Source organism: Gekko japonicus, unplaced genomic scaffold, assembly GCF_001447785.1.
Source record: "Gekko japonicus isolate JY-2015 unplaced genomic scaffold, Gekko_japonicus_V1.1 scaffold5, whole genome shotgun sequence".
Lineage (NCBI taxonomy): Eukaryota > Metazoa > Chordata > Lepidosauria > Squamata > Gekkonidae > Gekko > Gekko japonicus.
In genome coordinates this window covers 12,426-39,523 of record NW_015168652.1, presented here as the reverse complement: position 1 = coordinate 39,523, position 27,098 = coordinate 12,426, and the positions used below count along the sequence as shown (strand labels likewise).

Here is a 27,098-nt window from a genome sequence, read left to right as displayed (position 1 = left end):
AATTACCAGTCTCAAGGAAAGAGGTACGCAGAGGCAGCAGCAAAACAACCAGCATTTCATGGAGATAAGAAAAAGAGGCCTAAATTGATTTGGGGGTTTGATGTATAGGTCTGAGAACACACACACACAGGTGGCTGGGTACTCTAGATATAGGGCAAAATGCTCCCTGGGGCAGTCTGATGTATTTGCCCTCCAAAGAAGTAGACAGTAATTTGGGAGAAGCTTGATGGGATTTCCTGAGATGGACTATGGTATAAATGGTTTTTGAATACCCTGTAAGTATCAGATGGGAAAAGCTACGAGGTTTGGTGAATGGTGAAGTGTTGCTTAAATAGGGTAAATGGTTGCGGGAAAGGGAAGCTGAACATTGTTGGGATTAGTGCAATGTGACACAACAGTTCTATGGGAGACCCATTGTTCCTAAATTATGCATTTCCTCAGGGTGTGGAGAGGGTTGTTAACTAGCCAGCCCTCTTTCTCGCAATTCTGAGCTATATGGCCAGGCTTGTCTCTGGCTGGCATCCATTTTCTGTCATTTGGGCCAGGCAGTGCACTGCATTTATGATATTTGGGATGATATTTTAGGAAAGGTGTTTATTATTTTCTAGCTATAAAAATAAACTGCCCCTCAGCAAGAGGGGGAGTCTGACTGCTAACATAGTTATTGATGTGAATGGATGTAAAATGAAAGTCCAAAGCCGTTTGACACATATAATAGGAACATGGAACATGAGAAGTATGAATCAAGATAAGATCAAAATAATAAAACAAGAAAAGGAATGTTTAAACATTGCAATCCTGGGTGTGAGTGAACTAAAGTGGACTGGATTAGGACATTTTCAGTCAGAAAATTACAAACTGTTTTATTCAGGCAATGACAAACACAGAAGGAATGGAGTTGCTGTAATAGTAAGGCAAGATATAGCCCAGACACTCAGGGACTGTAATGCAAAGTCTGACAATAATATCAATCAGACTTCATGAGAAGCCTATCAATATAACTATCATTCAAGTTTATGCCCCAACTACAGATGCTAATGAAGGAGACATGGAAAGCTTTTATGCAAGTGTCCTGGAAGAAATTGATCACACAACTGAACAAGATATGCTGATAAACATAGGTTACTGGAACGCAAAAGTAGGAACAAAGCAGAATCAAATATTGTTGAAAGAAGCAGGAGAGCAACTCATACAATTCTGTGAAGACAACAATTTGTTCATTGCACAAACATGTCTCAGGCAACCAAACAGATGATTGTATACATGGACATCATCAGATGGCCAATATAGAAGTCAAATAGATTACATCACTGGAAGCAGAAGATGGAGAAAATATTATCTCTGCTAAAACAAGACCAGTACTTGGTTAGTACTTGGATGGGAGACCACCAAAGAAGTCCAAGGTCATTATGCAGAGGTGGGCAATGGCAACCCACCTCTGTTTGTCTCTTGCTATGAAACTACGGGAAGTCATAGAAGCAGTGACAGAATTCACATTCCTGGGATCAAAGATCACTGCACCTAGACAGCATAATAAAAAATAGAGACATCACCCTGCCAACAAAAGTCCGCATGGTCAAAGCAATGGTATTCTCAGTAGTACTGTATGGCTGTGAGAGTTGGACCATAAGGAAAGCTGAGCGCCGAAGAATAGATTCTTTTTAATTATGGTGCTGGAGAAGACTCTTGAGAGTCCCTTGGACAGCATGGAGATCAAATCAGTCAATCCTAAAAGAAATCAACCCTGACTGTTCCCTGGAAGGCCAGATACGGAAGCTGAAGCTCAAATACTTTGGCCACCAAATGAGAAGGGAGCACTCACTGGAGAAGACCCTGATACTGGGAAAGACTGAAGGTAAAAGAAGAAGGGGATGGCAAAGAATTAGATGGTTAGACAGTGATATCGATGCAATGAACATGAAATTAAGCAAACTCCGGAGGATGACAGAAGACAGGAGTGCCTGGTGTGATGTGGGGTGGCAAAGAGTCAGACTCGACTTTGCGACTGAACAACAACAAAAATGCAACTACTAATGGGGGTTGCCATAATTCAGCTGCAACTTGGCAGTACCTTTACATACACACTGTATTATTCATATGCAGCATTACCCATGTTCCTATAAAAAAAAAATAGCAGAGTAGGTGGAGAGTCCTGCGGGCCATGTGAGAACACAGTAGAGGAGGGCTCTGATGCATATCAGGTGTGAAAGGGATACCATGGCCAACAATGGAGAGAAAATGAATTCCCCTGTGCCATCTAGAGTCTCCATTGCAAGGGCAATTTCACACACAATTGCACCAGCAAACAGACCACCACTCAAAATTACCCTGGTGCAGGAGCAGCCTAGGACATACAGGACTCATTCATAGGATTCCAGTGGATGGCCCCAGTCACACGGGCTGGAAAATGTGGGGTGGCTGTTTGCCCCGGAGCAAACTAACGTGCGGCTGCTGGATCACACCTCCCGCCGACGTCCCGTGGTTCGGGGGGAGATGCCGATCACACGACAATCCTGCGGCATGGCAAAGAAGCGGTGCGGCGCGATCACAGCAGCAATGGCTAGGCACCGCTGCCGTGGCAAATGGGGTTGTGGTTTTTTTTAAACTGAAGTGTGCGCATGCACCGTTGGGTGCTTGTGCGCATCCCGTGGAGACTTGGGGGGAAAAAACATTTTTGCGATGGGACATGGGCGGGTGCCGAATGCCACGAACTACCACCGGAAACGCGATCAGATGCCCGCCCTTGCCCCGTGGTTTCCAGAAACTAGTACCTCGGAGGTACTAGCTTTTTATGCTGCATCTTCAGCGGGAAGCCTCACGTTAGCCACGGGAGCTCTACGCTTCCCAGATGTAGCGGTGTGTTCGGGCCCGGAAAATCCACCTATCTTCCGTCTCTGTAGCGTGGCTAATGCTCCGTGTGACCGCAGCCGATGATTACTAAGCAGAGGATGAACTTCCTGTTTCTACTAGTGGCTTCCCTATGTGGCAGTCTTCATTTTTAAAACCAGAATGTAAAGAACGTTTTGAATCCGGTCTGACAAAACTTTTACCCTAGGGAGTGTGATAATTTTGAATTTCTCTGTCCCCCTCCCACTTTTAATGACTTCTGTAGTTTTGAGATACTTAACTCCTTTTAAACTTTATTGCCATATAAACTCTTGGTTTTTTAAAAATTCTGTTCCTTTGTTCTTTAAAATGATCATTCTGTGCATAGCATATTCATGCTCTTCTTCCTCTTAGCGCGGTGGTCATCCTACAGGATAAAATCAGGATACAGCCATTTCTTTGTTATTTGCAAAAGAAAAATTCGATAAGGTATCTTACTGGTCTAATCTATTAGATGATGGTGACTCTACTCATTTTTAGAGAGCTTAAATGTTTCTTGGAGTCCGGGAAACAGAATGGGGATCAGGGCAAGCATCTAGGCTAGGAATAACTGTGCATTCCCCTGTTGTCTGTGTACACTGGATGCCCCGTCAAAAGCACTGATTGTTAGCCTAGGAAATCTTAGCGTAGCAGAGTGATGTGCACATATGCAACTTTATAGTTTGTTTAAAAAACTGCTTTCTACTTTTCTTTTGAAATCAAAGAAGAATTTATAGCATATACCAACACTAAACGTATAGCAGCTATAAAATACAGAGCAAAGCAACAGACAGGCTGCAATCGTGTGCTTGCTTATTATAAAATGAAGTCCCATGGAACCAAGTGGGATTTACTTCTGAGTAAACATGCTTGGGCTTAGGCAGTAAATTAATCAAAAATGATTTTTTAAAATCTGAAAAGTTGACTGTAAGCAGCTCAAAGACCTTTTTTTTGTGTAAGAACCTTACATTAAAATGAAATTATATCTGTTTTAATGCAGCTGGTGGGAAATGTGGATCTTGAAAATGAAACTGGTGGAGCAGAGAAGGACTATATTCTGAACATTGTGGTGCAAGATATTGTTTGGCCTTTCTATCGTAGCAAGTATTCCTTTTGGTCTTTATGACATTCTTTTGGGGGAAGAAAAGGTTTCTTTCAAATAGGATGTGCAGCAATGTTTCCCACTTACACCTGCCTTAATTGCTATATTTACAGATAATATCTACATTTTTGTTAGAATACTCCCTGTCAATGAGTTTGAACCAGTCTTCAGTAGCCCTTCATATGTATTCAATGCATCAGAAATACTAGCAGGTAAGCAATGCCCATGCTGAGAATGTGCACTGTGAGACGGCAGTCCTAAGCAGATCTATCTACAGAAACCTGAGTTCAGATCCCCTTCTTCATCTGGGTGATGTCAAGGGGCAGGGCCTGCTGCAGCCTGTATAGCTCCAATTAAGACAATTCTGGGCCTTGTAATTAGCTGACCTGGACACCCCTGATCTAGAACACTTTTAAATCCTGCCCTTCCTTTAAGGAGCTCAGAGAAGCACACGTAGTTCTTCTTTCCTCACCATTTTATCCTCATAACAACCCTGTGAGATAAGCTAGGATCAGAGAGAATGATTGGTCTGGGTCACCCAGCAAGCTCCTAGATCCTAGTCCAGACCTCTAACCACCACACAAGACAGGTCTCTATGATACCCTATGGAGAGTTTAATTATATGCTTATATTTTGGACTTGTGTATCTAACAATCATTTTCCAATACTGCTTAATTTTAGTGATGTCCAAAATTGGAACAGTGACTGCAACAGATGAGGATATACCCTCTACTGGAATATCATATTCGATTGTGGATGGAGGAGGCACCTTGGATTATTCTGAAATATTCTGGATTGATCCTGAGGAGGGCACTGTACAAATTGTTGCTCAGTTAGACTATGAAATAACTAAGAGGTATCTTCTCACCATACAGGCTTCTGACAATGAGCACAAGACACAGACTGCACAAGTGAGTAAAAGCCAATCCTTATGCAAAAATGCTGTGACACCCCTTGTCCACTCAAACAGAGTGCCTTTACGATCTCCCTTTACAACCTCTCTTCTTCAGGTGCCACTGGATTCAAACTTTGTTCTCTCATCCTTCAGGTTATGGTTTATAAGTAAGTCAGGAGCTATGACCATCTCACACCTCATGTCTTCTCTCTCACTCCCAGAGACACCCACATCCAAGGCACCCCAGTCCCCTTTAATAATCAGTCCTCACTCACACAGAGTTATTGGGGTGGGGGCTCCAATCACTTGCTGTCACCATTAATTAATATCCTAGAATATATGTATGTAGACTGAGATATTAAATTTTGAGTGTGCGCTTCTTCCCTTTAGACATGCAGCCCCAGAGTTAATAAAACAAGAAAGCTATTATTTATACGAACAAAACATTGAGGAAAGTAATGTCTAAAAAACAATGTTTCACTTCCATTGAACTTTTGCACTGAGAAACCTACAAATGGAATCCTTTAGTTACAAATGTAGTATTTTCAGCCTGTTCTGGTACAGAAATAGCAGGCTCTTTAGCTTGCTCCAGCTTTTTAGGTGAGTACATGGTCAATGGCTGTTTTCCCAGTGGAGAGGTCTATGTGTGCTCATGGATGCAGCACCCAAGGAAAAGAGAGCTCCTTTCTGTTGCAAGGAGATTTTATCATATCTGTTTCTCCACCCACAGACCCAACTAGGCCAAAAGGCAGCATTTCCTGTAGCTTCTTTCTGGAGATTATTCTTGGAGCCTTGCTAGTCTAGAGTCCTCCAAACCTCTGTTCCCTGCTAGGAGGAATAGCTTGACCCACCCATTACCTCTCCTGCCAGATCTATTAGCATTTGGATGCAGCTGAGCTGAGGTACATCTGGAAAGCCCTTGCACAGACTTCTCCCCATGCCTGTTCTCTGCCCAAAGAAAAGAAAAACTTTTAAAATGCACAGTGGAGGCTTTTGCTCAGTGCCAACCTCCTAGGAGAAAATGCCTTTCTTCACAGTCCTCATGGGGTGCAGCTGCTGGAGGAGAGCTTACTGTTGTGGAGTATCCCAGCTTTTCAAACATTTGGTCAGCTGACCTGACTGGCTCCATTTTGTCTAAAGGCCAAACCCTCACCATTCCCCCTTGTCAGGCACCATGTCCTAGGGCTGCCAAGCTGCGGCGGGGGATCTGCACATTGCCAGAGCGACGCGTAGCATCACATCCTGGCGACGGCGATGCAACGCATATTGCTGTCCCCCGCGGCAGGGATCCTGTGAAGATGTGCGGATCCCCCACCGCGGCTTGGCAGCCCTACCATGTCCTGGGTCAAAGCTGAGTGGACCCTACAGCACAGCCAGCACTGTTGAGTTCACTGGGTTCAGCGTTTTCCAGAGCTGTTTTAACATCCTGCTCATCTTTGGCATGCAAGGAGAAAAGCTCAGGGAACTGGATCTATGTTTACAGTAGCTCTTGAGATTGGCTTCTTCTGAGAAAGCAGAGGAATGGCTGGAGCTTCTGCTGCTGGCTGGCCTTTTGTTCTGAGGGAACACATAGCCTACTCCATTTTAAATGGCTTGAATAGAAAGACTTCAGTCATTAAAGACTGCTGTTTTTTAAACCTATCTGGCTTTAAAATCTGGCACCAGTCAGTCACTGATGGAAGTTGTCTTATTACTTGTGAATACTGTCACGTAACAGGCCTGTTGGTTTGTAAGTGGTTGCACTGATAAGGCACTAGTAAGTTGTAGCAGAACCACCTGCATGAAAAAGGGTAACTTTTGACAGCAAACACCTGTTGCCTATAATCAGTTGTAACATTCCATGCAGCTGTGAACTGTCGACTTTAACTGTGACTTGCCAAGATCTTGACAGTTTGTGATCTAGAGTCACCACGTGCTGGGTAGCAATTACCTCTAATTGTTTGACACCTGAGCTACTATTTAAGGGGAATAGCTCAGATTAAACCAACCAGTCAGGGAGACTAGAGGAAGGTTGAAGACTGTGTCAGATATCGGTGCAGCAGCTCAAGTTATGCTGGGATTTGTGCAAGAGGACTCCACCACCCTTTCAAGCAAGTGCATGGTAACCTGGGACTGGGACCATACCAGAGAAAGAAGGGAAAGCTCTACCTGGCAAGAACCCAAGCCTATTAGTGCTGCTGTTGAGCTCTGAGCTCAAGCTTATGTATGTATGTAGCTAGTAAGATAAGGTTTCTTTGTTTTATTTGTGCTCTGTATCTTTGTTCTTCCCCCTACTTGAACTTTTTGGTTATATTCTCTTTTTAATAAAAACATATAAACTGGACAGAGTCTTTAGCCCATGAGTCGCGCCTTTGAAGGTGTTCGGCTACCAAGAACAAAAAGCAATCAAATTGTTTTACACACCTTTATTACTGTGCTGGTTGAACTGACCCCCAAGAGAGTGATATATAGCCCGAGTCTTTAAGACAGTCAGGGGGAAAGGTGCAGGCAGAGAGGCCCTACTACTGCGAGGGCGGGGATTGTGACAAATACCTTTGGCAATTTTAGAATTTTCCAGCTTTTTACATTTTGATTTCATTTTATAATACATCATTTTTAGAGTTGAGACTGCAATTCCATGCTCTTGGAATGTCTCATCTTCTACTTACCCACATCCAGCTCATGATAAGGGGGTAAACCCAGATAATATCAGGGTCTTTTTGCTCCGTGTGTGTGTGTATGTAAAGTGCCATCAAGTTGCAACCAACTTATGGTGACCCCAGCCCAGGGGTTTCAAGGCAAGCAAGAAGCAGAGGTGGTTTGCCATTACCTTCTGCAGAGTCTTCCTTGGAGGTCTCCCTTCCAAGTACTGACCCTGCTTAGCTTCTGAGATCTAACAAGATCGGGCTATACCATGCCACCTTCCCTCACTCCCAGCATAGGAGGCTGATAATAAGGCATTCTGATCATTGGGGTGGGGGGTGGGGAGGTGGTCATTATTGGGATATTTGGTTAATATACCAAAGTTTATTATAGAAGCATGATACTGAGTGCAGTAAATAAACTTCCCAAGAAGTATATTGCAAAAAAGGTAAACTTACATTTATTCAAGTAGATTCAGTTCACTTTCAGGTTGCAGTCGAAAGGAGAGAACGAAGCCTATTCTAAAGAGTACTTTCCCTATCACAAATGGCCAGCTTGTCTGGCATCATGTGTGTGGGAGTATGAGGGCACTGTCTCTACAGGAGAGACCTGCAGAGACATCTGTCTCCATGGAAGTCCATGTAGAGCAGGGGTGTCAAACATATGGCCCATGTGCCAGAACCAGCCCATCCAGGTCTGTTATCCCGCCCACAAGAAAGGAAGAGGAAGGTGGTTGTGGCGGCAGCAAGAGCAGCGAAAAGACACGTGTCAAGTTGGCTGGCTGGAGGGTCCATCCCCCCTTCCTCTCGCTCTCTGCTATGCCAGGCTGTAAACATGCAGCTGCTACCCTTTCTCCTCCTCCTGTCAGAGGCGGGGGATCACTACCTTCCCATCAGTGCATGTGCACACTGGGCCTCCCCTTCACTTCAACAGCAGAAGCCCCCTCCTTTGCCATTGTCACCACCACCTTCTTCTCCTCTGCCCACCTCTCTCACTCTTTCTCTGCTGCGGTGCCAGAAAAGCAGCCCTTTGGGAGGAGGAAAGGAAGAAGAAGAGAGGGAGAAAGTCATTATGTGTGAAGGTGGTGGTGGAGAGCTGCTGATGGAAGCAGGCATTAGGGGAAGTGTAGGAATGTGAATGCCAGAATGGGGAGGAGTGTAAGGGACTGGAGGGAGGGGCATGGAAAGGAAGGGTTGAAGTGCATGCAGTGGGGTGTGTGTTGGGAGCTGCACTTGGAAAGGGAGGAGAAATATAGCTGTTGGGGTGAGGGAAGGTGCTGAGGGTGTTGGGGGGGGGGATGGCATGCAAGACCAGGGGTATAGTTGGAGGCTAAAATAAAACAGGAGTCTTGAGCCACCACAAAGACTAAATGAGATTTTGTTGCATCTGTGAAGAAATGCCATTTTGTCCTGGGAGGTTTGAAAGAAGCCAAGCCTCCACTTGGCATTTTAACAGTTTTTTTCCCTCTGGGCAGAGACCAGATTTGGAAGGAGGAAGTCAGTCGATGGCTTTCCAGGCCCACCTTAGCTACCTCTTAAGAAATGCTACATAGGTCTAGCTAGAGGTAATGGGATGGCCAGGCTCCCCGCTTCTCCCCCCCCTCAAGCAGGGAACAGAGCTTTTGGGAGGAATGAAACGCTAGAGGGATACAGGAAGAAAATGCTTAGAATTTTCAGGGAAAGCTTCTCTGACCTGGCCTGAACAGATATAATAAAAACGTATGATAAAAACAGATATGATAAAAACTCCTTGAAACAGAAAGGAGCCCTCTTTTTCTTGGATGCTGAGTCCATGAGCGGACGCAGACCCCTCCTCTGGGAAGGCAGCCATTTTTGACCATGTGCTGGCCTAAAGAGCTGAAGGGAGATTCAAGGTAAAAGAAATTTTGTAGGGATTTGTAACTATCTAAGCTAAAGGGTCCTGTCCTATATTTTAACATCTGATAGGGCACGTATAGAGAGACAGACAGAGGATTTGAATTTTACTTATTTCTTTGGAATCCTGTGCTCAGTCTGGTGTTGCGCTAAAAGTACGCTTATGAACATTTTCTTTTTAGTAAATACTTTATAACTTTTGATGCTGGCTGTGGTTCTCTGTACTACATAGACCTCCACCATCTCAGACACACTATTTTAAAAGGAGTACCAGGAGGGAGGGAGGCAGCTGGCAAATGGCTATTCCTCCAGGGGCGTGCAAAGCAGTAAACTGTCCCAATAGTGACTAGGTGCTATGCAGCGGGAGACACAGATACAAGGCCTCAGAACTTGGAAGGGAAGGTGGGAGTCCTGACTTTCCCAGTGGGCAATTCCTTACAAAGATCAGGTGGTGGCAGCGGGCTACCCAGAAGTGGAAGAAAAGCCTTTGCAGGTGTGGAGACACACCTAGGTGAGCAGGGCAGAATAGGGCCTGCAGGCCAGAGCACGCGCGTTCTGCCTCAGCATCATTTTTATCTTCTAGGCAACTGTACCTTGCTTTTCTCCCCGAATGGGGAACCAGAACAATTTACAAGTATTGTTCTCCCCATCTATGTTTTTGTCTTTTCAACAACTGTGCATGGTATGTTAGGCTGAGAGAGTGACTGGCCCAAGGTCACCCAGCAGCTTCCATGGCAGAGCAGGGATTATGAACCTGGGTATCCCAGCTGTTAGTCCCCATGCTTGAACCTCAGCACCTTCTTTATGGAAGGTCAGGTCTCCAAGTGGGACTGAAGCGCAAGAAAAGAAGTGGTCAGTGGGGATCAGACTTGAGATTTGGGGGAGAGTGGATGGGTGTGGATGAATCACACAGAGTTGGTGGGAGAAAAGGGCTGATTTAGGAGTTCTGGTCATTGACGGGTGTCTGGTGAATCTGTGGAGGGTTCATGATTTTTGTGGTGGATTGAGCAAATGTTGAGGGTGGTGGCTCCAGTTCCTTAGAGAATCTATAGAATGTGTACATGGGGGACCTCTCTAAGTGGGGAATGAACCCCGCTTCACCCACAAAAATGCTTCTAGGGTTGCAGAGAAAAAACTTGCTGATCCGGTGTACTGAGGAAGTGTATTTTCAGAGAGGGAAGAGGACTCCTGGGATTACTTGTGACAGGGATGTGGAGGGATGAACAGGAAAAGTTTCTCTAAGGTCAGAGATGTACTCAAGGTGGATTACACCTAGTGAGTCAGTGCAGTCAACAGAATGGGACATTCACATTGCTCCCCACCTACCAATGAAAGGATGCCTCAAATTGCAGGTAGGTGGGAGATCAGTATGATGCTGTACTGAAGGATAAGCTTTCTGCAGTTGACATTATCAAATTTACCAGTTTTTGGGTCCAAATTACCCCCAACTTAAGGCTTTTGCTTCTAAAATTCTGTCTATGTTTGGGACAACTTATCTGTGAACTTTTCTGTAATAAATGTCAATAAATCAAAAGTAGGTTCTCGGGTTACAGATACACACCTAAACAGCATACTCAAGATTGCTACAACACAGACGTTGACTCCAGATTTTGTCGCAGTAATTCAGAGCAAGAGGTGTCTGTTATCAAAGATGGTTAAATAAAGAGAATATTCTAAGAGTGTTAATGTTTTAAGCATGTTTGTATTTTGAGTAAAAAATAATATCTTTAATTGGGCTTGCCTGTGTCCTTTACAAAGTTTATATCTCTGGTACCATTACATTTTACGGCACACATGGCCCAGTCTGACAAAGTGACATTTATATCAGATCCAGCCCTTGTAACAAATGAGTTCGACACGTCTGAAGAGAGAGAGGACAGAGAGAGAGAGGGGAGAGCGGTCAGAGGGAAGCTCTCAGGTTAAGACAAAGGGAGGCATCTCACACAAGGAGGTAACACCTCTAAACACTTAAGAGTGATTAAGTTCCCCCCCCCCAACGTCCAGGTATGCTGAGTTGCACACTCCAACAGTTATGTCTTCACAAGTGTTTTTAACAGGTTAGACCCTTGGTAGGGTTGGAAGACTGATTGGGGGATATGTGGTAGGATTTTAAAGAGGAAAAATCCTGCATGGACCCAGGTGTCTTTCTGCATAAGTGTGTTACAACTGAATGACTCATTGTCCTGTAAAACTGGTTCCTTTGTATTTTTTTTAAAAAATCTTTGGTTTAAAACATTTTACACTTTTGTCTCCCGAAATCTGAAGACATAAATAGGATTTGGCAGAACAAGCCTTTTTCTTCTTGCTCAGCTAAGAAAAAGAAGGTCAGCACCTGCCACTGAATAGAAAGTGCAACCTTCTGGTTTATCATTTTAAACCATCTTTCAGGTAACAGTGAATGTTCTTGAAGCAAATGATGAAAAGCCAGTTTGCTCACCCAGTTCACATTTGCTGGAGGTTCCCGTGGACCTGACTCCTGGCACCAACATCAACGGTCTCTATATATCATGTGTCGATCGGGATTCAAGTCCCAGATCTTTCCGTTACTCTATCAACTCAGGTACTTTGCTTTTGGATTCTTGATATTCACTGTCAAGGTGCACAACAGAAGCTGTTGGATGCAGAAAGTCTTGTAGGCTGTTGGTAGCCTTTCCTAAAGCAGGTATATATTATAACAAAATCATTCCTGTGTTGTAAATTGTAACAGGAAGCTTTCTTTAAAAATAGCTTGACATCATTACTGACCTTCCCCTACATGTACAGCTGCAGAGGTGGACAGGTTCCAAGATGTGCTGTCCACTCCCATAAGGCTGCAGCAAGGCCAGAGAGTCTTGAGTCCTGGCAATGTCGCCATCCGCATAATACACAGGGATTCTCTCAGTTTACTGGTGCTCGCATCTGGCAGTCTAAAGGTCTGCTTCGTGTATTTTCCCTTGGGTGGGTTTGTATGGTAATAAGGGGCTTCACATTACAGTTCTTTTTAAGGACTGTTTCCACATTATGCAATGATAGATGTGTTTCCCCATCACTTGCACAAGCAAGAAGGGGCTGCATCCAACTCCTGGTTTCCTACCTAGTACCTAAACATCCTCTGTGTGAAGTTAAAGTATTTTAAATGTAAGTTGCAGATTTAAAGTATGTAACAGCTTAAGTGTTGGAATCACAAACTGTCACACTGTCCTCTGCACATCTTATCTGTTGTATTCATTTTAGAGTCACAGATTCTGAATCATGGGTTTGATCCTTTGGAGTGCTTCTGTGGACAGAAGGATTTCTGTCTGCAGAGGATGATTTTCTTGCCTCCCATTACAGCACCAACTGTCCCCCCAAATCTGTTCCTGGGAGCTCCAGTGGAAGGAGGAAGGTGAAAAACCTTTTGCCCTGCAGAAACACTCCAGTGGATCCAAACTGCTATATGTAATAGTCTAGGGTTTTTTGTTGATTGTATATTTTAGGCCCCGGTCACACGGGAGACTTTGGCCCGGGAGAGGGATGGATCAGGGGTGCAGCAAACGGGCGCGATCTCACCACAACATCTGGGAAGTGGCGCGCACCCATCCCCAATCCGTCCCTAAATCCTGAAAACCCGCTGCGAAAAAGAACCTCCTACAGAGGAGGACTTACCTGAAGCACTGCTGCAAGCGCGGCCGTGGGATCGCCGCCGCGCCCGTCATCCGGATCAATCCAGGCTCCCCGCCGAACTGCACACGCGCACACATGCGCAGTTCGGCTGTCGCGCTCTTTCATTAGTGGCTTCTCCCCGGCATCTGATCGTGCCGGGGAGGAAGTGTGCGGTGGCTCAGAGGATCTATGTGATCCCGCCGCCGCATCTCTCTTTTGGTGCGGCTTTAGAAAGCCGCACTTTGCCCGTGCTATTCCCCCCCATGTGACAGGGGCCCTAGTTAATCATTAACAGTAGCAATACAATACAATAAAACATTATCGAGAGAGACAAATGACTTGGGACAATATGACTATCAGTCCTGCAATTATCAGAAGATTGCTAGAGTCATCACATGATAACCATACAGTGCAAACCTAAACAGAGTTATACCCCTCTTAGCCCAGTGGGATTTAGGATTTGCACTATAATTCCATCTGGCTACCTGAATCTGTCAGCATGTACTTAATATAAGGGATAGATACCTTTCTTTGCATGCAGGCAGTATTTCTCAATGGGAAAACATGTATGCAGTATTCCCCATGGAAACTGATCATGTCATAAATCTATCCATACAGTTGTTTTTCTTCAAACTGTGTTCTTATGTGTCTTGTTGACTCTGAGTTTTCTCCAACTCCACTGTTAGGTAATGTGAATAACCACTTCACTTTTTCGCCAAGCGCCGGCTCTGGTATCTCACGGCTGATTCTTGTTTCCCCATTTGATTATGAAAGAGGACTGGATACAGTCTGGGAATATAGGCTGGAAGTTTTCATAACAGATGATAATTTGTTATCAGTGGAAAACAGCTCTACTGCCCTTGTTCAGACGGGTACAGTGACATTAACCGTCAAAGTCATTCCAAATCCAACCACTGTGGTCCCAACAACAGTAAGTCTGCTAGAACACTGAACTTTGAATATGGACTGGTGTCGATTTATTTATTTATGTGCTTTATGTATAGTCCCTTTATCTCACTGGAACAAAGAAGGACATTAAGCCAAAAGGAAGAAAGTCCCCAAGGATAGCAATCAGAGAAGCAGAACAGGCAAGAGGAAAGGATACAGAGTGATGGGACCTGTTCACCTTCCAAACTCTACTGCCCCCTCTGCAGCATTGGTGTATAGGGCCAGCCTAAGGTTTTCTAGTACCCTAGGCAAGCTACGATGTGGCACCCCCCACAATGCAATAGGTATAAATTTCCAAACTCTAGAATGAATGTTTTGTTTACTGGGCATTCAAAATGAACAGTGTAAAAATAAAAATAGAGAAGCTCTTCAAAGTCCTGCATGTTCCACCATGACTGCTATAGGGGACCAGAGTCAACAGATACGGAGATTCTAGAAGCCAGGTTTCCCCTTCAAGCCAGTAAAAGAGACTCGTCTCAACATTTTCCAACTTCCCAGACTCTGATGCCCTAGTAGCTGGCTCAGCCTTTCTGGTGTACTTGGTGCAGAGAGATGTTGCATTGTCCTCCACTTCCAACAAGTACAGTGAGTCATCTCAGCTTAAGCCCTGGATAATACAATTAAATCTGGTAAATTCAAATGTCATAATTTTTAATGCCACTGCTTACAATTTTGTGTCCCCTATATCCATACTTCTTTTTGAATTTCATTTTACAAGCCTGGTGTTACCCTTGTGACGAGTAGAGAAAATGTCTATGTTGTTTCGGCTTGGTATGTGCCCTTCATCATTTGTCTCGGCATTTTGCTCCTCCTTGGACTTCTTGGTTATCTGACCTTCTTGCTGGCAAGATATATCCGCACCCACTGCCAGCCAAAGCCCAAACAAGACAAAAAGCCACTGTAAGTATTATGAAAGAAACAATACACCTTGCATTGTTTCCTCCTACATCAGTATCTTTACAAGTGGTTGTATCCATTTGACTCACTGGTTCTGCAGTTCTCCCATTAAGGTTCTATGGAAGGTCAAGGGTATCTTAAAGAAGGTCTGTCATCGAGCAACCACTTACTACTTGTTGCTGTTGTAATATTCGTAACGTCCTATTTCCTACCATTTCACAAAACAAAGTATGAAACTTTCCTCAAGCTGAAGGAAACTTCCTCCAGCTTAAGTGGCTCTTCTGCTGAAGGAACAGCCACTTCCATTGGATGAAGATGACTTAGGCTAGAGAAAGACTCCTTAAATTGGAGGAATTTCCTCCAGCCTATGGTAGGATACTTCCCAATATTCCTCTTTCATGGAAATATATCTCGAGTCTCATATAATTAATGGAATTTATGCTTTTATATTTTATAGCAGCATGAGCCATAACAGACAGTGCAGTTCGGGGGGGGGGAGTTATACAGCATAAGCAGGTATGGGAGGAGAGGGTAACCCTGGTCACCTGCCATGGGAGGAGGGAAAACTATCAGGATCCAGCCAGGCAGCCAACAGGCAGTTCAGGCTGCGAAGATCTGTGCAGCAGGTACACTGCCTGGGAATTTGGCCATGATGTCCATGAAGATGTCCTGGTGGCTGCAGGTGGCCTGGACATTCAGACTGTAGAAGCAATGCCAGTTGTGGTACACCTGCGGTTCCTCCCAGGGGACGATGAGGGTGATGTGCAGGTCCGCAACCAGGATATTTTTTTTTGTTGGGAGGCATTTAAATTTCAATTCAATTCTGACCCTTAATGGCATAATATACATAACCAAGTATATACAGAATGGAAAGAAGATTTACCATATGTAAATAATTGCACATACAGTCATACTTAGTCAGGTTTGGATTTAAGAATATCTGCCAAAAAAACTGTCTACAGCCTCAGTAATCTCCCGCTTAGTATCAGTGCAGCATGTGTCCTCAGAGGGGGAATGGAGTGGGGGGGGGATGGGGAGGGTACTGGGGAGGGAGCCAGACCGCCACCTCAGGTCCCAGGTGCTACGGCTGCTGGGGCTCACAGGGATGCAGGATATTCGGAACCCTTGCCAGGGCTCCAGGCCCAGTGCCCAGGGCCAGAACAGCCTTTCTCCCCCACTCTATCTTCCATGTGAGCAGCAATTGAGTCAAAGCAGCTGAAGACCTGCCATAAGTAGAGGGATCCTTTTCATGGGGTCACCAGAACTTGGAGGGGCTGGTGGCATCTGTGGCAACAGTTGTGTCCATGGCCCTGGCTGCTGGCTGTTGCTAAGGTCATCGAGGGTAGGCAGGTGCTCATCGAGAGGCTATTGGGGGATCTGTTGGCACTTCGGTGTGCTCTCACAGCGGGGCCTGCACTGCCGCCCCCCCAACTTGCTCTGCCACTGGTGGGGAAGACCTGCAGGGGCCTCAGGAGTGATTGGTTCTTTCTACCCTGTCTCTCATGGCCCTGCCATTGCACCCCATGACCTGCTCAGGCAGCAACAGCTTGGCTGCTGGGGATGCCAGTGCAGCTGCAGCTTATATAGCCCCGCTTAACAATCATCTGGCTGCCTCCCAGGTTCTGATGGAACCCGTTAGGGAGTGGACTAGTGACACCACAGGTGCAGCGGACTCCCACTGGGGTGGAGAGACAGCCCTCAGGATTGCACTGCCCGACATTCACTTGGTATACTGAGACTGGATATAATCGGGTTCAACCTTCCTAAAATAAAGTGGCTACCAGGCCTACATTTCCGAGACAACCTCTGGACCCTGTGGTTGGCAAAAGGGGGATTTGGAGGGAAAACTAGAACCAATTTGGGTGTGAGGGGTGGGCCTTGCCCCAAAGAGGAGGGGGTTCACTCCCAAGGAGCAGAGCTGGGGAGAGGCTTCTGCAGACAGATCCCTCATCCAGAAGGGGTGAGTCAGTTTGAGGCCAAATACCAAGAGACTGTTAGGAACAGTCTACTTGACATGTTAGGGTTTTTTATTTTGCTGGTTCACCTATCTTTACTGTTCTCATTTCCCCTACAGATTACCTGAATTACATTTTTAAAATTTATTTAGCTCATTTGACCAAAGGTCTTAAGCTTAGCAGAACAATTTAAAACAATGAAGTGATATCACATAAAGCTAAAACCGAAATTACATAGCAGAGTACACAAGGGATACCACATCCCTAGGATCATAAAATCATAAGTTTAAAACAGCTTAAAATATGAGCGGATTAATATAGTCAATAACTACTTAACAAATGGATTAATGTGGGATAGACCCTGTATAATTACAAACTACAATAAAACCTGAGAGTCAAAGTTGATTATGATCAGAGCCAAATATATTCGATTTAACATCGATGTTTATAATTAATTACAGATATTTCTCTGATGTTTCAGTGAAATCACTATAGCTAAATATTTTGCAACTGGATAGGTTATTTCAGGGTCAGAATCAGCCAATAATTGTGATACCACCCAAGATTCCATAGGTAGATGGTATTTAAACAAAATCAGCCAAATCCAGACACACCTGAGTGTTAACCAGTGAGGCAGAATAACAACAGATGATCCAACGTATCATTCCAGATGCAAAATCACATAGCCAATTGGAGAATAGAATATTTGCAAAATGCCCCATTAACTCTCCATAAGGGAAAGTGTTAATCTGGCAAGGGTACAAGCATGTCTATAGCTAGGGATTGTAAGAGAACTTAGGTTGTGATCAGATGTGCCAGTTGGTGTGGAGGGGAAGCACCCCTATTTCCCTCTGGTGGAATTTGACTTGCAGTCATGCAATCACACATACCTTTGTGCTGTGGGCTCAGCCTGTCACTGCATGATCAGACACCACCTTGGGCAAGTGGTTTGTGTTGTTGTTTTTTTGCCTTTTGTTTCCCATGTGCATAAACGAGGAATCACACCTCTGCACTGAGGGTTCCCCATGGATCATGTGGTTATGTGCATACTGCTAAGCGAGGGGAAAAATGGCACTGAGTTGGGATGGAATGAGCAGACCATCTTGATGGCTTGAGATTGTGCATGAGTGATCAGACAGGGGAAAGTCAGTCCGTGGCCCATTGGCAAGTGTTAGGACCAGACTTTCCCCAGTGTCTTTTAACACCTCATTCGGTCACTTATAAGGTGGTATCTGCTGGAAAAGGAGTGGTTAAAGGGGTTGGGTAGGTGCTCTGGGCCCTTCTGAGGAGACCCATACCAGAGTAGTGGCAGCCATTAAAGAGCTTTTCTAGCCACTGCCCGCAACACACTTGTTCATTAAGTTCCCAGGTCTTGTGTAGATTGCTGGGGGGAGAAAAAAGAAAGCTTCATTACTAGGGTGAGTGTGTGCGTGCGCATGCACACACACAAAATACATACTTCTAGAAAAAGGGGGAGAAAGTTACTTGTCCTGACCCAGACAATATTTTATAGAAGTCAGTGGTGCTTGAAAGAGGTTGCAGGTAGCTGCACTGGTCTAAAGTGCATTCCAAAGGAATAGCCACATAATGTCTTGTATTAGGACCAACAAAAATGACACGAAAACAAAAACATATGCAAGCTTTCAGGTTCTCCAGAACTCTTAATGAGGATGGATGTTTTAAGACAGAGGTGGGGGAAGGGCCCTGACTCAGGCCATGATCTTAAGAAGTTGTTTTGCAAGTATCCTATGTGAGCGGCTGAGCAGGTATGCACATTTGAAATGGTCCTGGTGTTCGGTTGCCCCTTGGCTTTCTGGGAGGAAGAATAAAAATATGGAGACCTGACACTGAAAATACAAAAAGTAGCAGATGATCTCTCTAGCACTAGAGGAGACCCACAGATCCCTCAGAAGGTAGAGAACAGAAGGAAAATGTGGCAGTTGTATTAATAGTGTTTGATCAGCCCTATTTCATACCGAACTCTGAATTATGATGGTCTTGCTTGTATTTTTCCTAAGAGATGAAGACAAAACAATGGTGTAGTGGAAAGAAAATTCTATTCCAAAACATTACTACCCTTATATGTTTTGTGTTAAGCTTTCTCAAGAGTATCTGTGGAATATAAACACAGCAATGCTCCCACTAAACCACGCTAAACCATCATTACTGCGGTAATATTCCACAGATCTCCCTGAGAAAGCTTAATGTGAAATGCACAGGGGTATGTGTGATGACCTCCTTATTCTGGAGGTTTGGTTTCACTTTAAAAGTGTTCTTTATTTTGTTTTACTGGGTATATAAGGCTGCCACCAGGAAATTTTAAGGATTTCCAAACCTTTATGCTTTTACTATTGCTCTTTTTTTTTATTTGGTAGACCGAGTTCAAGGCTTACAGGGATCTATGTGGTCCTGGGAAGTATTTCATTCAGAGCTGGTATAAACTTGGATGAAAGAGGATTTATTGAAATAACTACTAAATAAGAGGGTTGTACAATGTAACTAGTAATGTATAAATAATGAACAATTGCTTTGGTATCAAACAATCTTATCCCTCACTGACAGGGATCTTTCAGGTAACTTTGTAACACTTGTTTAACTCAAGGTCATATATGTTCACTGTTTCTCTCCAGTTTATCAGGACATACAGCCTTTCCTATAACTTTTCAACTAAACAGTCATTTACTTTTTCCTATACACTCAGCTTTCCTTCTGTTTCTCTGTCTCACTGAACTACCCCAGCTGTCAGCTTATAACTGCTACCACAAGAACTGCTTGTCTAACTTCAACTGTCAACATCTAACTGAAAAAACTTGACTGACTCACATACTCATCCAACCAGATTCACTTCCAAAGCCCCTCCCCCTCTCTGTCAGCCACTAATCATACCACACTTGCCTCTCTCAACCACTCTACTCTATCTATCACAGCCATGCAACCAAACTTTTAAAGAGACACACGTACACAGAAACAAGGAATCATTACAGTATGCATTTCACATTAAACTTCCTCAGGGAGAATAAAACCACAGTGAACATTTATATCATGCTCACAGTGTGTGGGAGCACTCTTCTTTCACTTTGTCCAGGGTACCAGATTTTGCTGTTGTGGCTCTCTGTCAGTCAGATGTGGAGCATAAGCAGATGTCACTCCTCCAGTCTTGGGTTCATGAATCATTGTTGACCTGCTCTTCATTAAAGGATAATAACCTTGCATTGCCAAGTGATTGGTCAAATATATTAAGATCTTCTTTTTATTATTTTACAGAATAAAGACACGAGGTATGTACCTGTTTTCTGTGCTTTCCTTATCCCTTGGAATTATTCCATTGTTAAGTCAGAGATAATTTTTTTAGACTGTCTATATTTTTCAGATGCAAACCAACCCAGTCACTCGTTCTAAAGTTCCACTGAAATTAAAACAATTGGGCCCTGACCTGGATAGCCCAGGCAAGCCCGATGTCATCAAATCTCAGAAGCTAAGCGGGGCTGGTCCTGGCTAGTATTTGGATGGGAGACCTCCAAGGAATACCAGGGTCATGATGCAGAGGCAGGCTATGGCAAGCCACCTCTGAACGTTGCTACAAGCCAGCTTGACTTGATGGCAAAAAAATATTAAAATGAGTGGATAGAAATGGGCTGGGCTGCAGCTTAGATCAGGATAAAATATAGTTCTTGTAGGAGCCAGTAGTGCACTGCAGTCCCCTTGCAATGCATGTACTACCAATCACCGCTGGCCCTGCCCACTATATCAGTATGTATGTATGTATGTATGAATTTACTTATGCATGCCTGCATGCCACTGGAAGCGGGACTGGCCTTAAATGCAAGCAGATCAGATGTCAAATAATTCCATTCTCGGTCTTTGGTCCAACAAGATGGATGACAGGTCTAAATAATACCAAGGATGCACTGACACTGGAGAGTGGCAGCCATAGATCACACCCAAGTGCTATCAAAGCCATCAGTGTCCCATAACTAAGTTGGAAACCAGGCTAATAACCAGACAGGAAAGCATCAAGTGGAGAAGCTTCAGTCATGTATCCCTGGACCTGCTGTGCCGGCACTATTTCCCACCAAAAAAAGAAGCTTAAAAACTGATCCATAGTTTGTCAGATCTCCCCTGGTTGGACAGGACTTATTTAAAAATAAAGGATCGACAATCATCTCCTTCAATTCTTTTGATAAACAGCTCTGCAGCAAGGAGGTATTAATTATCCACTAGACAGGGAAACACCTTCTACCACTAACTTTTAATTAGCCAAGATGGGAAGGGATCAAGCTTGCCAGTGATGCCTTTTAAGCTCCAAGGACCCTACTCGGTTCAGTCAGGATCCACAGAAAGCCTTAACATGTGGTTTGTTTCAATGCCTCTAGTAATAGATCTACAATTAAACCAGTGTCCAAGGGTGCGTTCAGACGAGCAGCTAATCCCGCCATTATGCCAGTTTGAATTTGATCCCAATCTTTTTAATCCATCGTAGCACGACCAGACATCCCCCTTACCACACGCTGCCTCCGTTGTGGATTGTCTAGACGGCATCCATTGAGGGAGGCATGCGCAGTGGGTTTTTAAAAAACTTTTGCACATGTGGATAGGAGTCACAGCGCATCATTGAAGGAGGCGTGCGGTCGGGGTTTTTAAAGAAAACTTTCTGCACATGTGCATAGATGTGACAGCACGTCCTTGTTGATCCACGCATGTGTAGAGATTTTTTTAAATGGCGCCCTCTCAGGATGGTCTGACGTCAGACCACCCCGACGAGAGGATTGCACGCTGGTGAAACGATCAGACGGGTGAAAGTCCACAGTTGTCCCGCAGGTAACAAAAAACTCCAGATTTAAAGTGTTATCTTTTAAGTATGGCTCCGAAGCGCGGACATTTTCCAGATTTTTGTGTCTGGACATTAACTTTCATTCCGTGAGGCAATCATGCCTCGCGCCGATCTAAAGAGCCGTTTGAACGGACCCCAAGTCACATTGTGTGACATTTCATGAAGAAAAAAATCTTGCAAAATTGTCACAGCAAGCAAATGACATTCCCTCTTCAGAAGAGGTTCTGATCTTGGATTTAGTAAACTCCTAACAATCTTAAAAATAATTCAGCTGGACAAGATTCAGCTAGTGCAGTGATGGCAAAAACTATATGATCGGCTTTTAAATGTGTACTGTTGCATACTAGTGATTTGGTCTGAGTTTCTATCACTATTTTTTCAGACATATAAGCTTCCTATAAATCAAGGGGCGCAAGATCTATGTGCTAAGGGGAGAGTGTGTAATTGAAGACCCATGTCTTTTGCCCTGGTAGCTCGAAATTTCCAAGCTACCACCAGCAATTCGACAAAGTCTCTTTCATCAGTCACAAAGCCCCAGCAGAACCTTCTGGAATAGGATCTAGGTGTGTAGACACCTAGGGTTACACAAATTGAACCTTTAGCAGATAGTGTTGCAACCACAAGAAGACCTTAACTGATTCTTCTTAACCATATAATTGGACACCTGCTGGCTATAATATGTCCCTTCTCATATGTAGGGCCTAATACAATCTGGGAGAGTTCTATAGTTGTGGTGAGGAAACCCAGACCTTAACCAAACATGAGGAGCAGCATGGAAATTGAAATTCCCCAGGACAATTAAACGCAAGGTTTTTCAATACCATATCCCTAGATGGTAGGGTTGCCATCCCCCCAACGGTGGTGGGGGTTCCCCTGCTTTCAGGGGCCCCAATCTGTTGACGGCCAGATGGCCAGCAGGGAAGCCCTGCCCCTGAAGAGCCCCGATATGCCTGGTGCAATGACATCACCTAGAGGTGATGTTATCGTGCCAGGCACATCATGTGCGGGACACTCCAGCATTTGGGTTAAAACGCTATGGTGACCATAGGGTTTCCCCCCCAAATGCTAGAACACTCCATGCATGATGTGCCTGGTGCAATGACATCACTTCCAGGTGGTCCCAGGATCAAGCACCCCCTCCAGCAGCTGGGTGAGACCTGGCAACCCTACCACCAGGGCATTAATGGTGAGATATGTGGATGGAAGACCAACAAATGCCCTAAACTGTTCTTGAAACCCAACACAAAAAACTTTATAGTCACCCTGACCTAGATAGCCCAGGCAAGCCTGATCTCCCCAGATCTTGGAAGCTAAGCAGGGTCGACTCTGGCAAGTACTTGGATGGGAGACCTCCTTGGAATACCAGCAGTTGGGAGGCGGGGGCAGGCTTTATTCAGCCATGTCTCTGAATATCCTCCAGGCCCTCAGTAGGGGGTCAGTCACCAGAGGTCACCATGACTTCCAGGTGCACACACACTTACATACACACGTATGGAAAATACAAAAACAAACAAACCCTTATAGTCAAAGACAGCCACTCATTTGCACCAGGAATCAACTATGATAGTTGCTCCCCTCCCACTTACTCCCTTACAATATTCAATTAAAATGCTTAACACTGGTGGTACTGTGTTTAGAGTTACAGATCTAACTTAAATGCTCACTAAAATCTGGTTAGTATTTTGTTAAAAGTCAACACAAGGCATATAGATACCACCTGAATTTCTTAGCAAGTAGCATTTAATGGAGCATAAACCTTTTTCAAACTAGCCTCCCTAGGGCCTCTTGATTGAAAAACAGATTCCTTTCAGAACCCCTGAATTCCGCAGCACCCTTTAGAGCCACTAATCATGCATGGATAATCTGGAATTAGGAGAAACAAATTTGTTCTCTGTGTTTTTTCCCTGTAGAGAAGAAGAGAGTTAAGAAAGAAGAAGTTTGGGTAAGTGTTCTGTAAAATAAAAATGGGGGGAAACATTTTCGTTGATAATTGGTTCAGGAAATAGGACCAATTTTTAATTAGATTCTGGTCTTCTTTGCCATGGAGAGTGATGGGAAAGACAGAAACGTTACACCAGTCTGCCGTACTGCTGGTTAAAGAAAGACACAAGAAACTGTTTAGGGGGAAAAGATGCTGGTATCAGCTCTACAAGAAGGATGGGTAACAACTCAGTGGGAATCACTCCACGGTATACAGAGAGCCACATTCATTGGTCACTTATTCCCATCAATGAAAAGAGACACAGTCACTGTGTCACTGCCTTGCCTTCCACCCCACCAAACCCATACATGCAATAATCATACATATACACAGGGCCACACCCAGCAGGAACTCATTAGCATAATAGGCCACACCAACAGCAGGAACTCATTGGATTGGCTACATTAGGGGTGTGTGGCCTAACATGCAAAGGAGTTCCTGCTCCAAAAAAAGCCCTGGGTTTTGACAACAAACAAGGTAAACAGAATAAAAAGCAAAAGGTGGGTGTGGCTGGATGACCACACTTCTGGTAACACGGGGGTGTGGCCTAATATGCTAATGAGCTGTGCTGTCATGGGTGTGGCCTGTTATGCTAATGAGTTCCTGCTGTTGGGGATGGCCTGTTATGCTAATGAGTTCCTGCTGGGGTTTTTCTACAAAAAAGCCCTGCATATACAGAATCTAAAATTAGTAGAAGAGCCCCATGTGGCATGTGAGAGCCATATGTGGCTCAAGAGGTTAAGACACTGATGAAAATATAGAAAGTATTGTACAGAGACACTCATGTGATAACGTATAAATGAAACATGGCTTGAGTCTCTTTTCATCAAAAATAAAAATGCCCTTAAAGAGATCTCCTTCCTATGTTTTAGGTTCCATTTATTGTGGATATCAAGGCTCCTATGCAAGCTAAACTCTTGGATAATTTGTTTGCTTTGTTTCATCAAGTCCCCAATTATCTTCTTGCACTAATGTACATGGAAATTCAATCAGATTATTCCAGTCATAAAAGAGGAATGTTTGGTTCCAAATGTTAAAATCTTGATGTTTTTCTTTTAATTTATAACAATGGACAGTCTCTCAAATCTCACTGCTCTCATGGATGGATCCTTCCTGATTATACATTAGAACTATAGGTGTTGTTTTGAGATTGCCTGGGATTACATATGATCTTCAGGTAGAGATCAGTTCACCTGGAGAAAATGGTTGCCTTGGAAGGTGGACTCTATGGCAGTACACCCATTGAAGTCCTTTCCCTCCCCCAAACCCCACCCCTCCTTAGGCTCTAACCCCCCAAATCTCCAGGTATTTCTCAACCCAGAGCTGGCAACCCTAATTAGGAACAATTCCCCGCCCAATCTGCCTTGAGTCCCTGTAAGAAAGGAGGACTATAAATAATGTAAATACAGTTTTTAAAATCCATGCATACTCATTCGTTTAAGTACCACTGAGGGTCCTGGAACTTACTTCCTAGCAAAACTTTGGTTTAAAATGCCAAACATATTTAAGCTTCCCCTAGCAAGCTTCCTAAGTGTCATTGGCTTTGCCTGTGTGTGTGTATAAAGTGCCAGTCCACTTATGGAGACCTCAGCAAGGGACTTTCAAGGCAAGTGAGAAACAGAGGTGGTTTGCCATTGCCTTCCTCTGCAGAGTCTTCTTTGGAGGTTCCCCTTCCAAGTACTGATCCTGTTTAGCTTCTGAGATCTGACAAGGTCGGGTTATACCATGCCACCTTTCCTCCTTGGCTTTTCATACAGGCTTTTCATACAGTAAGGAAAGCAGACACCTCAGTTGGGAAATAAGAAGGGAAAGTGTATTTATTTATTTATTTATTTACATTGATCAAAGGGTATCTGCAAGCTCCTGAAACATAAATGGCTTTGTTGCCAGTCTTAATTAAACCTGCACTGCTATAATGCAACATAGGGCGACATTTCCAAGTGCACCTCACCCCTAATTTAACAGGCAGGCTCAAATTCACATTTTCTTTCCCTCTTTAGGAGATGACCAATGTAAACACTGTTTTTGATGGAGAAGCGAGAGATCCAGGTAGTATCACTAACAATGAAAAGAAAGAATTTTTCTTTGTCTTGAAAGAAAAGAGCTTATGTGTAATTGTACTGAGACATTTACGTTTCTAAGGCAAATAGCAGTGGCAAACTTTTCAAGCAGTAGGAAAGCCACACTGTAATACTAGCAGGCGCACCAAAGTAATAGTACATATTTGCCCCAATCCACCCATTGATCTGAACATAAGAAGAGCCCTGCTGTATCAGACCAGTGGTACATCTAGTTCAACATTTTGTTTCACACAGTAGCCAACTAGTTGCCCTGGAAGGCCAACAAACAGGGCATAGATGCCAAGGTCTTTCCTTGATGTTGCCTCCCAGTGCTGGTATTCAGAAGTTTGCAGCCTCTGTATGTGGAAGTTTCTTTTAGTCACCTTGGCTAGTAGCCATTGATGAACCCCTCCTCTATTAATCTGTTTATAATCTCCCCCTTTATAGCCGTCTATGCTTGTGACCTTCTTTATGTCTACTGGCAGTGAATTCTACAATTTAATTAGACATTATTCTCATGTTTTGCTATTAACCACACAAAAGCCAGCCTTACTTCTTCTGTGAAAAGGAGTAGTAGCTGAATTGTTGGTTTCTTCCACAGTCACTGGCCACTTGTATGAATTTAATTCAAAGTCTGGGGCTCGTAGATGGAAAAACACGAATGTGCCTCCTGAATCTGAAGCAAAGGATCCAGTGGCACAGGTAATGACAACTAGAAGAAACTCTGGTCAAAGGTATATAAGCAGAAAGGAAGCCGAGACCAGCATCAGAAAGCAGGGAAGAGAAGACAACATGGCGTCAGCACCCCCAGAACAGAAGACTGAGATTTCTGACCAGGATAATGGCCGAAAATTACAGGTGCCAAAAGAAGAATCTCTGGTTAATGGGTCAGCAGTTCCCCCACGCAGGTCACCCATCCCATCTCCCAAAATATACCCTAAATATCAAAGTCAAGCTTAAAACAGGAAGTATTTTTCCTAGAATCCAGAAAACTCTTTGCTGATACTTCAAAAACAGAGAGGTAATGTGGACACATTTTACTTGTTGTTAATTAAACCCTTTTGAATTAGTGACAAAAAGAGACACTGTTAAACAACAGCCGATTATCGTGGGTAACAATTCTAATTCAGATGGCAAGTTTGGAGTGCAGTCCATTGCAATGAAGGAGAGTATGAGTGACTTGAGTAATTTCCAGCCACAAGGAGAGTATGAGTGACTTGAGTAATTTCCAGCCACAAGGAGAGTATGAGTGACTTGAGTAATTTCCAGCCACTTTGGCATTCTTAACCTGTGGGGCAAGGCACTAGCCTGTAGCCAGGAAAACTGGATATGAATTCAGTTTGAGACATGCATCTTATTTCTGGGAGACTAGCTGATATTTTAAATATATTCTTCAAAAACTAAGGACAGTTTAAACAATGAGCCAAATCAGAATTGCCGTTGCCAC

The 27,098-nt window shown here is 44.0% G+C and overlaps 1 protein-coding gene across 1 annotated transcript in view; it reads left to right on the top strand.

Moving 5' to 3' along the window:
- CDHR3 (cadherin related family member 3) overlaps positions 1-26,867 on the top strand; it is a 38,050-nt gene extending 11,183 nt beyond the window's left edge. The window contains exons 6-16 of the mRNA XM_015415050.1: positions 3,866-3,965; positions 4,081-4,179; positions 4,649-4,878; positions 11,747-11,918; positions 13,666-13,910; positions 14,646-14,827; positions 20,044-20,057; positions 23,521-23,552; positions 25,592-25,640; positions 26,253-26,353; positions 26,751-26,867. Of these exons, the coding sequence (XP_015270536.1) occupies positions 3,866-3,965; positions 4,081-4,179; positions 4,649-4,878; positions 11,747-11,918; positions 13,666-13,910; positions 14,646-14,827; positions 20,044-20,057; positions 23,521-23,552; positions 25,592-25,640; positions 26,253-26,353; positions 26,751-26,867 (1,341 nt within the window). The remainder of the gene's footprint in view (positions 1-3,865; positions 3,966-4,080; positions 4,180-4,648; positions 4,879-11,746; positions 11,919-13,665; positions 13,911-14,645; positions 14,828-20,043; positions 20,058-23,520; positions 23,553-25,591; positions 25,641-26,252; positions 26,354-26,750) is intronic.
- The last annotated feature ends 231 nt before the right edge of the window (positions 26,868-27,098 follow it).